The sequence below is a fragment of the Etheostoma spectabile genome, chromosome 14 (genome assembly GCF_008692095.1).
Source record: "Etheostoma spectabile isolate EspeVRDwgs_2016 chromosome 14, UIUC_Espe_1.0, whole genome shotgun sequence".
In the NCBI taxonomy this organism is placed as follows: domain Eukaryota; kingdom Metazoa; phylum Chordata; class Actinopteri; order Perciformes; family Percidae; genus Etheostoma; species Etheostoma spectabile.
Window position 1 is genome coordinate 18,057,051 of NC_045746.1, and position 14,160 is coordinate 18,071,210.

The 14,160-nt window shown below is 42.2% G+C and overlaps 3 protein-coding genes across 4 annotated transcripts in view; all 3 read right to left on the minus strand.

Moving 5' to 3' along the window:
• Window positions 1-1,494: 1,494 nt before the first annotated feature.
• LOC116701458 (free fatty acid receptor 3) lies at window positions 1,495-2,911 on the minus strand. The gene has a single exon (XM_032535172.1). It carries the CDS (start codon window positions 2,731-2,733, stop codon window positions 1,732-1,734), a length of 1,002 nt encoding a protein of 333 aa, XP_032391063.1. The 5' UTR covers window positions 2,734-2,911; the 3' UTR covers window positions 1,495-1,731.
• A 3,263-nt stretch (window positions 2,912-6,174) lies between these two features.
• On the minus strand, window positions 6,175-7,346 carry LOC116702018 (free fatty acid receptor 3). Its single transcript, XM_074783878.1, is given in 1 exon segment — window positions 6,175-7,346. A coding segment is annotated over 1 exon segment (1,065 nt). The 5' UTR covers window positions 7,240-7,346.
• A 2,211-nt stretch (window positions 7,347-9,557) lies between these two features.
• The window catches only part of tekt2 (tektin 2 (testicular)), a 5,237-nt gene continuing 634 nt past the window's right edge, over window positions 9,558-14,160 (minus strand). Inside the window, exons 2-10 of one of the 2 annotated variants that reach the window (XM_032536107.1) lie at window positions 13,333-13,492; window positions 13,058-13,183; window positions 12,626-12,831; window positions 12,405-12,548; window positions 12,192-12,306; window positions 11,837-11,944; window positions 11,542-11,685; window positions 10,685-10,764; window positions 9,558-10,327 (exon numbers count right to left, since the gene is read on the minus strand). In XM_032536107.1, the coding sequence (XP_032391998.1) occupies window positions 10,123-10,327; window positions 10,685-10,764; window positions 11,542-11,685; window positions 11,837-11,944; window positions 12,192-12,306; window positions 12,405-12,548; window positions 12,626-12,831; window positions 13,058-13,183; window positions 13,333-13,488 (1,284 nt within the window). In that variant the 5' untranslated portion in view covers window positions 13,489-13,492 and the 3' untranslated portion in view covers window positions 9,558-10,122. The remainder of the gene's footprint in view (window positions 10,328-10,684; window positions 10,765-11,541; window positions 11,686-11,836; window positions 11,945-12,191; window positions 12,307-12,404; window positions 12,549-12,625; window positions 12,832-13,057; window positions 13,184-13,332; window positions 13,493-14,160) is intronic. The other variant, XM_032536108.1, reaches the window with a different exon arrangement.

The window sequence follows — 14,160 nt, forward strand, 5'->3', positions numbered from 1 at the left end:
CTGACAGCATGCTTTGCCTCCTGGAATGTGTCCTGAAGGTCATTTTCAATAACAATTAATTGGAAATACAAAAAAAGTGTACAGATTTTTGGCACTAAATTGAAATTGGCCCTTTACAGAAACCTTCTTCAGAAATAACAGTTTCATATCAGATACTCTTCAGGAAATTAATAGGAAACGGTGGGACCAATAAAGAGTTACACAAGACGGTATCAAATGATTTAACTGGAAGGCAATAAGCCCAAAATCAAACATGGAACTGAATGATGCTGACACGGTGCTGTTAACGTTGAATTTGAGCTAAAACAAACACATCAACAGTGCAAACTGTAACTTCTGCAATGATTGCATCCAACAGTCAACGTTTTTTCAGCAGACTCTTTACGTGCTGGGGAACGTGAGTGAATTAGAAATCAGTAAACTGTTGGTGGCTATGACTCAGGGGGTAGAAAGGTCGGTGGTTTGATCCCTAGCCACTGGTCTGCATGTTGAAGTGTCTTTGGGCAAGACACTGAACCCAGAACTGAATGTGTATGAAAGTTTATCTGATGAGTAGGTGGCACCGTGAATGGCATCCTGAAGCCTTGTGTGTGTGTGAATGGTTCCCATCGAGCACTATGAGCAGTCGTTTAAGACTAGAAAAGTGCTCTATAAATGCAGTCCATACATGAAACTTTTTAGAAATTGTAGGTTTACACACACTAAACTAATAGATACACTCAGTGCACCGCTGAACCAGCAGGCCTGGTTGTACTCAGTGCAGTAAACAACACAACACTAAAGGGATATAATGTTATGTGTACATGCACTCCATATAGGAGTGCTGCGTTCATTATTACTGACAGGAAATGGCCACAAGGCGGTTATCAGTTACTTCCTGTTTAAAAAACGTTCTTTATAACTGTTCTTCACTACGGCGTGGTGCCTTCTCTGTTTACACTCCCGCCTGTCCGTGCTCATAACTCCATATTGGCTCGGCAGTGTACCATCTCCACTTCCTGCTTGTGTAGTACAACATCCCCTGGTTTTATAATTGCTTTATCCTTCGCTCCTGTAAAACACTCATCTTTGTTTAAACACTGTCCTTGTTGCACTGTGAGTCACAGAACAGGATATTTAACTAGGACGCTGAATGTCCTGATGGGACACTTTCCTGCTTCATTTATATCCAAAGCTCATAGGCGTGAAACTCTTCTGCTTGTATTTTTTCACCCCCATCATGCATTTCCATTTAAATCTTTTCTTTTAAAGATAATTTAAGTGATCGTCAGCATAGAAACACAGGCTGCGTTATGTTACAGTCCTATGCGTTTATGTTATGGACACCAGTTGTAATTCCTTTGACTGTGTTTCTGTAAAATCTCTTTTTTTTCTTAAAAATAGCATAAATAAACATGAACATGACTCGTATGCTGATACCACTCAATTTTAGCTGTGAATGTTGCAGCTTTACAGAAACAAAATCAGCAGATAAATAACAGAAAGTCAACATTTGAGTGTTTATTGCATCCCTTTAAGCTCTGTAGAAGGTACCGGCCGTCATGCAGCATGCTAACTTGTCTGTCAGCAACAGGGACTGGTTCATCTTAAATTTGCCCAAAGCCCCCTTCATTGGTCAGAGTGGAATAACAATTCCCAACCCTTCATTTTGTCCATACTTTTTTGCATGAAATAAACAAACATAGCGTACTGTAAAAAAGACACATGATAATAGTAATTTCTCCAGAACTTTCAAGGAAGAGGGGCTTCCTTGTATTTCTCAGTCTTGGAGGGTCTCTGGTTGGGAGAGTGAGGAGCGCCTCCACACCGCAGGATGTGCAGCTTTGCCATGATGTTCCTGAAGCAGTGGTTTAACATACTTCTGACAGCAGCTGAGGAGAAGTAGAAGATGAATGGATCCAGGCAGGCGTTCAAGGTGCTGGAGAGCAACGCCATGTCCCTCCACTCCTCACTGTCCTTATGAACATACCCCACCACGTGGGAGGCGTTGTAAGGGGCGAAACAGACGGCGAAGACTATCAGCGTGCCGAGCGCCAGACCAATGGCACGCAACCTCCGGCGCCTGCCGATGTTTGGAAGACGGGACAGGATGTGGATGAAGTTGACGTAGCAGAAGCAACAGATGATGAAGGGGACGCAAAAGAGAACGCAGAAGAGCTCCAGGCGGACTGGCAGCAGGATCTTTAGCTCGTCGTCTGAGAAGATCTGGTAGCAGTTGGGTGGAGGTGGAGGCGGTGCAGACTTACTGGCGGTGCTGCCATTGCTGTTGTCAATGTCTGCACCTTTGATCCACTGGGCGTAGGGCATGATGTAGACGATGCTGAGGTTCAGAGAGGTCACCACCCAGAACATGATGCAGGCAAACACAGCGTAGCGAGGTCTGCGACACACAGAATACCTGAGGGGGAAGGCCACCCCCAGGTAGCGCTCCACACTCACAGCTGTGAGGAGCAGGGTGCTGTTGTAGATAGTGACGTAGAACATAAAGCCAGTGAAGGGACACAGGGCGTAGGGCAGCACCCACGCCATGTTGTCGAAGGCCTCCTTCATCTTAAATGGCAGGAAAGCCAGGAAGATGAGGTCGGAGATGGTGAGGTTGAGGAGGAGGATATCTATCAGGACTGCCTTGCGATGCACCTTGCGGCACAAGGTGCAGAATGCCAGGATGTTGGCGGGGACCCCCATCAGGAAGGTGAAGATGTAGACGGAAAGCAACAGGCCACTGCACACCATGGCGACCGCTCACACCAGGGATTCTCAGACTCTCTCAGACACTGGACACAAGAAAACACGCATCGTGATTCATGAAAGCAAAGCATTCGTGCCTGATTTAGCTGAATAGTTAACATTTTAGAGACACATTCCCTCTTTTGAATATCTGACTGAGAATAAAGATGTAGCCTAATCAAGGGAATGTTTAAGGTTTGGTCTGATTTTGTCTCTTTGGATGGTGACGTCGGTCAAAACAACACTTCGGTCTAGACTGACATATCTCAACAACTGATGAAGGGATTGCCATTCACTTTTTTGTATCAGACATTCATGCTTCTAAGTGGATAAATCCAATTGAATTTGCCCATCCGCTGAATTTTCCTGTGGTGCCACAACAAGGTTGATTTGTGGTTTGGAGTGAGATGTCTCAACACCTATCAGACGGATTGCGACTTAATTTTGTACAGACAGTCATTTCCCATCTGCCTTGGCTGTACTTAATGCTAATAATGAAATGTTAGTGTCGTAACACACTTAGTTAAGAGAGTAAACCTGGCAAACATTACACCCATTCGTTGTGAGCATGTTAGCATGTTTACCAACTCTGGAATCATTTTCAAGCCTCACAATTACATTTATCTGAAGATTTTCAAAAGAGATTATTCAGGAAAACCTACAGCTCAGATTCAAGTCCTCCTTAAAGGCAATGAGTTCTTTCTTTTCTTTTGTAGAAAACTAAATTAAATAGTAAAGACAAAAGCTGTTCCTAAAATTACAAGCCTACTTATTTATTACATTGCAATTGTTGCAAGTAAAGATCTATATCTTCTCCTTTAAATAGCTGACAAACCAAACTGGTTGAAATAATATTCTTCTTAAAAACGTCCCATTCTCTTTCAAATTAAATTCAGGGATTTAAATTAATAGATGCAAATTGATAACATTGACAGTACAGAAAGGAACACAAATCAGCCTTCAGTTGGTTATGGGGTTAAAGGATGTGTTATTCTATATACATTTAGTTTCTTATTGTCAACAATTCTCATCAAAAGACCAAAACGACAATGTCTTAGTCTATCAATACTTTCCAACTCCCCTACCCTGACTGTGGCACTCTGACTGCTTCACACTGAAGAAGTACGTTTAAAAAAAATAATGACAAATTCTTTATGTACATTTCTTTAAAAAAAAAGGCTAAATGTCCTTGGGCTGACTGGGCGCTGTAGCGGTAAACATGTGCTACTCAAAAAGGAGTAAATAGCAAATATGGTGGGGACTATTTTTGTGGGATTGACTAAAATAAACTACAGTGTCCATTCATGGTAATGAAGGATCATATCGCCCATTATAATGTTCGCTTTAAATACTTTATAATTACACTAATGGAATACTTTACTCAAATCTTTAAAAAAAGAGAAATAAACACAGATGTTCAGCCATCATAAGTTAATTATAAGAAGTGTGATGAACTTACCTCTGTAAAGCTTGAAAAACCAGGCTCTCCATCACTGTGACTCTGACAGCATGCTTTGCCTCCTGGAGTCAGACTGTTTGATCACATCACAAGGCTGCTCTTAATATGCACGTCCTACTGAAAATATCTGCTATCTCGCCTTCAATAGGGGGAAATTTAATAAGCTCCTGGACACAATCTTTGCTCTCCAAACATCATCTCTCAGCAACCGCTCAAACGCTTGCTGTGATGTGGGTGGAAGTGTGTCGTCAGAACTTTTTTGTGTGTGAAAGGCATTGATGGGGACAACGAGAAGGACAGATGTTGCATGGGGGAAAGTGTATACTGGCCACCAGAGGGCAGAGAACTCAGATTTACATGTTCCACCCCACTGGTTCCCATTGAAAAATTGCACTTTTTATTGTATATTCACAATTGTTGACACAAAGGACAAGCTACACTTTCATTTGGTAATTTTATTTACTGATGAGTCTGAAATTAAATCCTAGAGCCTTCATCTCTTATGAGATTTTATCTTTTTATAAACCCAACAAAAGCACATATTTTATCAACAGGGGTTTTAAATTTAAGATGAAATAAAGGAACTAAAATTAAATATAAATTTCAAATGATCAAGGAAGCTGTCAGCAGCAGAGCAAGTTGTTCTCTTTCTGTGATTTCATTAATGATTTTTAAATGTTGTGCAAAACCTTTGTAACTTCATATTTATTTTGCTTATAAAACCTGATTAGATATCAGATGTCCATTCTAGGATAACAGAAACTAATAATCAGAAACGGATTTAAACACAGTCAAACATACTTTGCCGAGAAGGTTTTAATAAAACAAGACACTCAATACATTAATCAGTAATTTACTTCATTTACTAAAACATTCCTCTCTGTTCTGGTTTTCCAAAACTGATTCTTTTATTTTGGTTTTATTGTCTTTATCCCCCAGCTGATTGTAATGTGTTAAAGCAAACAGGAAGTTAGTCATATTCATTCGTTCAAGTATTTTTTTTTATTCTTTAAAAACAACAGACAATTTACACAATACATTTGTAAACGTCACACTTTATTTTGAATTTTTAAACATTTTAGATAGAAAAGCTAATTAACATGTTCAAAAACCATTTATTGAATATCCCATTCATAAAAATGGACTAATTTCAAACATCAAATTGGTAATAAACTTTTATGCCTTCATGTTTTCATGTCTCATCACAGCCATTGACTGTGATGTTAACAGTCTGTGGTCACAGCAGGAACAGTACAGGTGTAACTAATAACATTAACGATCTGCTTCCCATGGGTTTAATTAGGGTGGGCCGTAATTAGTGACATTGATTACACCTGTGTTTGAGGAGTTCAGCTATCTGCTGTGGGGAAGGTGCGCTTGCAGGACAGGTTGTCTTTTTCGGGTTGGTTGGGGGATTCCCCGGTCAACTGACAGACACCAGATGGAGCCATTTGTCACCAGACTAATCGTCTGAGGTAAAGTGCAGCACTGTTTTCCACTGACTGGTTTAGAACTAGGATTTGTTGAATCATGGAATAGATTTTTTTTTTTGAAAATGTGCAGTTTCCTTGGTCAGAAACATGGATTTCCAGGTCTGCCAATTGTTCATTTTCATTGACGGGTTGGCAACTTGTTCAGCTATTCCCACTGTGTGGAGCACAGGAGAAACTGCATAATGAGTCACTTTTTACCATCAGCAAAAACACTGAAATGACATGGAATAACATCAATACTCCACATACATCTTTTGTCATATTTTTCTTTAGAAACATTCAATTAAAAAAACAATTGTAACCTTATAATGACAGTGTGATGTACACACAAAGACTGACACATAAACATTATCTGGATAGTGTGCTGGTTCATGTGCTGGGAGGTGATGAACTGGATCTGATCCAGGTACCAGTGATGATGGTAGATTTTCTGGAGCTGTTGGAAGGCTCAAATGCTCAATGTCTTCTATCAGATTTTCCATTAATGTTTTTCTCCTATTTCTCCTCCTGACTCTCTTTTGTCACTTCGGCCGCCGCCTGGCTCCTCCCGGAGAGTGTATGTGGTGTCCTGACAGATGCAACACCGTTAGTGCTGTTACACTGATGCCGACACCCCTCAATCTGGCTGAATTGGCTTTGCTGTGCACAGATTCTTCCCATCACCCCCCTCGACACTGCTGGCGACAGCATCGTCATGACCACAGGCTCCAGGAAAACATTACAGGAGCTTGTCAGCATGGCGAATGTCCTCCAATCAACATTTTCCTTGAGCACAAACCCCACAATGTGCGAGGCGTTGTAGGGTGCGTAGCACACCACAAACACAGCCAGAGTGGTGAGAGCGACAGTCAGGACTCTTTTCTTCCCCACAGGACGCAAATTTGAGCGCCACACCAGGGTGACGCAACGCAGGGTGCAGAAGGATGTCACAAGAAGAGGCAGAAGAAACAAGGTGATGGCCATTTCCAGGCGTAGAGGCAGCAGAACAGCCAGATGGGAGGCGTTGAATTGGTCATAGCAGGCTAAGGTGTCACCCTTAATAAAAACAAAGTTCCCCCCTCCTTCAACCACCAGGGCAAAGCTGAGGTGAAGGAACACCACGGCCCACAAGGCAGCACTGATGAAGCAAGAGATTCGAGCCCGTCGGTATATCTTGTAGATAATTGGGATTGCGATGCTTAGGTAGCGCCCCACTGTCACGGCTGTGATGAACAGGCAGCTGCCGTACAGCGAGGAGAAGAGGAAAAAGCTGTAGACGGGGCAGATGGATGCTGGCAGCCTCCAGTCCTGAAGCACCGTCTCCAAAGCCTTTACGGGCAGCCAGGCCACGAGCGCCAGGTTGGCCAGGCACAGGTTGAGGGCATAGACCACGTTGGGTGTGGTGCCACGCTTTCGGGCCTTACGCACATACACAAACAGGACCAGCAGGTTGGCGGGGAGGCCCAGCAGGAAGGTGAAGGTGTAGACAGAGAGGGCGACGTAATCCTTGGTATCCAACTGCATGTCTTCAGTTTAGGACATGGACACTGCTGAGAGGAAGCACTGCCTCCAGTTCACCATGACAAGGAGAAATCTTCAAACATGTTGACAGGAAAATCTTGACTAAAAGAAGCAAACAGCTTATTAGACAAATAGTTAGGGGCACGGTTGTCCTTGTGTCCTCTCTAGTAACCACATCTTTTGATTCTCCAATGTTCGTGTCCAAGGTGGTACGGGAGCTGCTGTAGTGCTGGGTTTCTCAAACTCAGCTCTGAAAAGTAGTAAACATCTCTGAGATAGGTGACAGTGAGGAGGAAGGGAAAAAAAGGAGGCGGTGGCCACAAAGGTGCTGATGCATGTGGGCAGGAAGGGGGCGAGGTGCACACGACACGACAGAGATGCAGATAAGGAGATGCATCCACTCATGCAGAAGCAGGGGGCATTTAGCAGGCACCAGGCTGCCTTAATTGCCCTCTTGGTGGAGGGCAACAGACAGGTAGCATCTGGGCCCTTAAGTGAAATGATTCAGAATAATTCAGCGTGTCAGGAAGCACATGGACATCCCCTTAAAGCCTAGGTTGTCTAAATGAACTGGAGGGCCAGGCAGTAAAGTCATAAATGGACTGAAGTTGATAGTCCATGCGAGGACAGGATGGGTTGGGCTGTGGGAAACGGGGGACTGTTTGTGGCATGACGATGTTTCTCACAGTTTTATGGTAGTAATTGAGTTCTTGTTTTCTATCTTTTTTGTGATCAAATTTTTTTAATATTTTATATTCAGAAAATTATTAACCGATACAAACAATACACTGAGACATTGGAACGCGGAAACAATTGAGTTCTTTGGTGTGTGTCTGTGTGAGAGCGAGTGTAGGAGAAGTAATAGAGCTGAAAATCAATGTGGCTTGTTGCAGAGGCATTTTTTTCTTTCTTTTCCATGCATTTTCCTTTTAGTGCAGGATGACTGATACCAAGAAGCGATTTTCCAAGAAAAGAGTGTGTAGGTGTGTGTGTGTGTTGCACAGGCATTTTTTTACCTTTAGTGCAGGATGACCGATACCAAGAAGTGCATTTCCAAGAAAATTGTGTCAGTCATATCTTTACCTTATTCATTAGCTGAAATAATTGGCATTCACCTCTCACATTTATTCTCAGTTTGTTTTTCAGGAGGTTGGTGTGGGTGTTTCCAACATGAGGGCCATTTAATCTGTCACAGCTAAGTTGTAAATCACAGAAGCAAGGGCTTTGAAGGACATTGGTATGACTGTCTCAATGATTAATTGTGCTCATATTGCAAAAAGACATAAATCCCACATAGTGCTCTAATGTTCTTATCTTGCCTAATTCTTAACATATTAGTAAGCTCGAACCAAACCCCTAAACCTGTAATTCTTTTTGGCCACTCAGTGGCAGCGGAAACAAAACACTGACATACCATCTTCTGAGTTGTCATGGCTAACGTGTTTAGCAAACAGTTGCTTTACACATCCAGTAGTAACAGAGAAATATTTTCTTTAATTTTGAGTTGTGTTTCTGGCCACCTGATGAATGTAAGTCTAATCATCACTCTCTTTAGCTCTGTTGTTGGGTCTCCACCAACTCTAAAGGAAATATCTGGCTCTTTATCTGCTAAATGCTCCACTATGTTCACCAGCGAGTCTCTAACTTTGGCTTTCTGCTGTCTGGTCGAGAGCAGGTAGTGTACAGTAGGTTTTTAGAGCTATTTAGTTGAAAACAGCTGCCTGCTGCAGCAGAAAAGACACTGTGAGAATGAACCAAAACAGTAAAGTTGCGAGCCGGACAGCTACACAATGAGCTGAATCTCACCATGAAGCCCCGTACAGCCGAGAGGGGAGCTGCGGATTCAGGCGATTATCTGTAGGTTCATGCTAACGTCTTTCACATTGTCTCATTGTCATTTGATAAATTGCTATATTACAAATATTGATTATAGCTGCTTTAATGCTTCAACTAGTTCAAAATGACAAGACCTGAAAATGTGCTATTTTGATAGTGGCTTATAGTTTCAGATTACTTAGGTTTTCAGATTCTCCTGTAACTTTTTTACTATGTAATATGGTACTAATTAATGGGTCAATTGACAGTGTTTTAATGAGTACAGTTTTAATTGATTCTAGTCAATTGCTGGCATAACTAGATCAAGTCAGCATGCAAACATTAGTCTACAGGCAAGCATACTACTGTATTATCCTGTGATTTACTGCAGTAGATCTCCCTCGGCACAAACCAAACATTTCCTAAAAGCATTTCTCTCCCATCTAAATCCTCATAAAAATGCAGCAACTGACACAAACACATCCATTTGGAGACATAACAGCTTAGGTAGGTGAGTTTTTATTTTTTATTGTTTGAGGGACCATGTTTAGTGCCCGACCATATTTTTTTATCTAAACCCCTCATACTAAAGGGGTCATTATCACTGTCTTCATGCTCCAAACGGCATCAGTTGATCAAACAATAAGAAAAGACAAAACAAAGCCATTAGATGTAATGGTCAATAAAAGTAATGACCTTACCAGAACATGAATTATTGTATGAAATTACAAAAAAAGACAACCTCAAATGCATAAATACATTCAGATGGCAAAAATATCCTTTTATGACTTTTTGTCAGGAGGGAATGCATATAATCCATAGTTTTTTGGTGAAATTTAAAAAGACCCAGATAAAATATAACTCAACACAACTCAAAGCAAACTAATCACATAAATGTCTAGACAGGTCAGGAGAGGATTACAGTTCTTGTTATAGTTAGTTCATCACTTAAATTCAGGAAAGTGTTGTTCTTGAGCAGTAATGGGAATTCATTTAAGACACAAATTGAATGTATCAAGTGTGGACAAATCATTGGCTACAGGGCTAAAAGCATAAAGTTAAAGCTAAAACTGATGAATCAGCTTAATGTGTTTTTAGTCATGTTCCTAAAAATTGGATCCAATCATCTCACTGAGCCAGCAGCTGCAGGTTTCCCCTGCCACTGGAGTTTGTTAGTGGAACCAGCAGCACCGGGGTTTTCTCACTGCGGGATGGTGATGTGAGGCGGGTGCGGGTGTTCATGGTTCGTTGTTCCAGAGACAGGGCTTCCTGTTTTCTGGAAAGATCCTGCAGCATGCGGGAGTGATGCAGCTTCATCTTCTGCAGAGAGTGCCTGAGGGAGCATGGGATGGGAGAGACAAACCACCCAAGGGTGAAAACCCTCCGACTAGGACACAACTATTATGTATTGGTTTCAATTTCTGTAGGCCTGCACATTTTATTTTGTATTATAGCTGATTCTTGTTTGTTTAATTTGTTGGTTTTAAAACAAAACCATGTGCAGTATGTACAAGAGAGTAAAATGACTGAATGTTATGGTTATCATTTTTGGTGTTGTGATGTAAGGGTTAGGGTGTTTTATATGTGCAACCTTGCTTGAAAAAAGGTTTTTGCTGATGAACCGGTAAATACAAATGTGAAAAGCCTAAAAGCCCTAATTGGTGATAATAAAAAGGAAACTGTGACTCACTGAGCTTCAGAAAGCTTCTGTTTCAGAGCCATCATTGTGGCCTCCAGCTGTTGGACTTCATTAACAAGGCCGTGCTGCACCTGCAAACAAACAGGAAGGAAAATATTAAAGGAACGTTACCCCTAACAACCTTACCTGACCTAAACACTATTCTTACTTTCACTGCTACTCCTAATATCTTTTTCTTATTTTTCTTATTTTTTTTTTTAAAGGTCCCATGACATGTTGCTCTTTGGATGCTTTTATGTAGACCTTAGTGGTCCCCTGATACTGTATCTGAAGTCTCTTTCCCAAAATTCAGCCTTAGTGCAGAATTACAGCCACTAGAGCCAGTCCCACAATGAGCTTTCCTTAGTATGTGCCATTTCTGAGTCTGTAGCTTTTGAGGAGGACAGCAAGGCAAGGTGGAGGCTGGGGGGTGTGGCCTTGACCAACTACCACTCGTTTGAAAGCCACGATGTCTCTCTCTCAGGGGTGGGCCAAATTCTCTGGGTGGGCTAAGCCGAGAAAGGGGAGGTAAAATGAAAAGCTCAGATGGGCCGATCTGGAATCTTGAAAGATTCCAGATCGGCCATAGGCAGGCTGGGGGAACTCATATTAATGTTAAAAAAACCTCCATAAAGTGAACTTTTAATGCCATGAAACCTTTTAAGATTATTTTTGGGCATTTCAGCCCTTTTTTATAGGACAGATTGAGACATGAAAAAGGAGAGAGAGGGGGAATGACATGCAGCAAAGGGCCACAGGTCAGAGTCGAACCCGCAGCCACTGCATCGAGGAATAAACCTCTGTATATGGGCTCCTGTTTTACCAGGTGAGCTACCCATTTGATCAACTACACTGTGCTTTATTTAAACCTCATCTCTGCAGAGGTCCATGCCAGGTCTGTTGGTTCTGTTTTCCAGTCGAGTGTGAGCCAGTTTCATTGAAGCCATCTTTGCCTGCAGATCTGCATCCAACCCGTGGATGTCGCTCTCCATTTCTGCCATTTCATTTTCAGTCTACAGGCAGATGTACAGACAGTCAGAAACACTTCAAGATAAACAATCTCTTACCTACGAGGAACATGGCTGGATTACAACTGCTGCAGCCCCTGCATGTTTAATCTCAAATCCCCAGTCCTGCCTTTATAAAACTATTATAATAACTCACATTTCTTATTTGCCACTCCAGTTCATCACGGGCCTGCTCTTCCTGGTGCTTGCGTTTCCGAAGAGCAAACTCTGTGGCATGGCGCTGAATGTCCAACTCATTCTGCAGCTAAAACCACAGGAAAGAGAACAAATTAATTGCAAATGTGCCACATTTGACACAATAGAAGAACGATGCACAATATCCCCAGATAGGTAGGAACACCCATAAGGGAAACATAAATTAATTGTTTAACATTGCTTGCATCACTGTCTGTGTTTCATTTAGCCGTGGGCTAAATGATGTTGCAAACTATTATTTTGCCAGGTAGTATTTGCGCTTCCAATGTTGTCAAGTGTTATTGCATTATATACACCTGGGCTCTGGTGAGACTCGTGTCTTCCCTCATTTGCTGTGACACCTGCATGGCCTCCTGGGCACGAGCCACATTATACTGGCTGAACTGGACCCACTCCTCGGGGGTAGAGGAACTACAACAATGACATTTTAGCTAATGAGACTTGAGTTAACCAGGAAAGTTGGAAAAAGATAGCATCACCACATCATGCACCCTCATCGCAAAGATTACCCAGAGGGTATGCGAGTTGGGTTGGTCTTCAGGGAGATCTGAGGTGACTTTATAGTAAGTGACAGGCAGGACATATCAATGTCCAGGGCGTCCATCTTGTTCTGGAGGTCAGCAGTCAGCTGGTGCCGAACCTCCTGCAAAACACTGGGAACAAAAACAGAAACTGTTGTCAGAGAAAAAAAAAAGGTCCCTCTGCTCATGTTGCATTGCACCACTCTTACCATAGTTGCTCAAAGGCTTTGTCTATGTGCTGCTGCAGAACTTGCTGCACTCTTTCAATAAGCTCCACTTCTTTTTTCAGCTGTTCGTCTACAGGGTCAGTGGCAAGCTCGTACCCTCGCCGTCCGTCCCTAAGCGTCAAGCATTCACTGCCAACCTCCAGGGGAACAGCAGTCGCAGCCAGGGCCTGCTCGGTTTGCTCTTTAGACTGTCCCAACACACATCATGGCTGAGTATGAATATGATTTTTATTTATTAAAGGAACCGTTTCACTTTCCCCACTTTCTCTTTACATTTTAAATTGAATGATTTCAAGAGTATTAATACTTCCTATAAGGGAAAGACAAAATAGATATGAGTCCAACCCTTTGCACTATTATGATTATAAAATGAGACAAAATCTCAGTTGTTTTAGAAGTTTTTGGACAAATCACCAGGGTCAGAGCCTCCATCTCTTCATCAACTCTCTGTGCACAGGTTTCTAACGCCTCTTTCCACCGGGCAACATCCCACACCCGGTCACTCAACCTGCGAGAGGTATTGCTTTCATCCCAGGTTGTCTACAGAGAAAAAGTGCAAGGAAATGACTGAGGGGAGGATAATACAATGTGGATATACAAAGTAATGTGTGGACAATGCATGGAGTTATGGAATTTACCTTATCTAGAGTGACACTGACTGTTTAGCTTTCTCACCAACATGAACCTACCTTGCAGTTGGTCTCGTTGCGTAGTGACCTCCCTTCCTGCCGGATCCCATTAGAAACATATCGCTCATGTTGTGCTGTGGCAGACAGCTGGTGGTTGTTGTCTCTCCACTCTGACACAATGTGGCGCAGGCCAGGCTTTGCAGGAAGTGCAGACATCCTACTGTTGCAGTAACATGCAAACAACCAGACCATTATATTTGTTGAGTACAGTCGGATGTGCAGGATTTGTTTTGGGAAGCATATTGATACCCAGTTGAGTTTCACAGTAAACACAGGCAGACATGGTACAAGTCCAACAGAGCTACTACAATCAGCACAAAGGGACAGTGAGAGACCATGCAGTAGAATTTGCATTAGTAGGTTAGTCAATATACATTTAACACAAATCTGTTTTCAAATAGTATTACAACTGAGTTTCCAAAATCCAGTGGGGATCAGTGGAAGTAAATTTCCAGGATAATTGCCTGACATCTGGCACGTAAAATTGGTTTGCTGCAGGAAACAACAAACTTCGAGTTAGCATGCTACATGCTGTAAAAGGCAAGTTTTGGAGAAGATTTTGATCGTGCAATAAAGCAGCCCAGCCAGTTGTTTAAGGGAATAATTGTAAAGATTTACAAATAGTAGCCTATGTTTACGGCATGTTTTAGAGCAAGTTAAGTTTAACCATGTTTTCAGCTATTTTTTTAACTCAGGTTACTGTGTGACCAGTTAACTTCATTTAATATTTAATGTGGTGTTTTCTTTTGCACGGTGCAAAAACGAGTTCCCTCAACGCTATTTTGCAGAGCCACCGTGGCTGCGTCCGGAGCTTCGCGCCGCCAAGAC

Excerpts from the sequence above, each read along its gene's own strand:
- LOC116701458 (XM_032535172.1), bottom strand. The coding sequence starts at position 2,733 with ATGGTGTGCAGTGGCCTGTTGCTTTCCGTCTACATCTTCACCTTCCTG.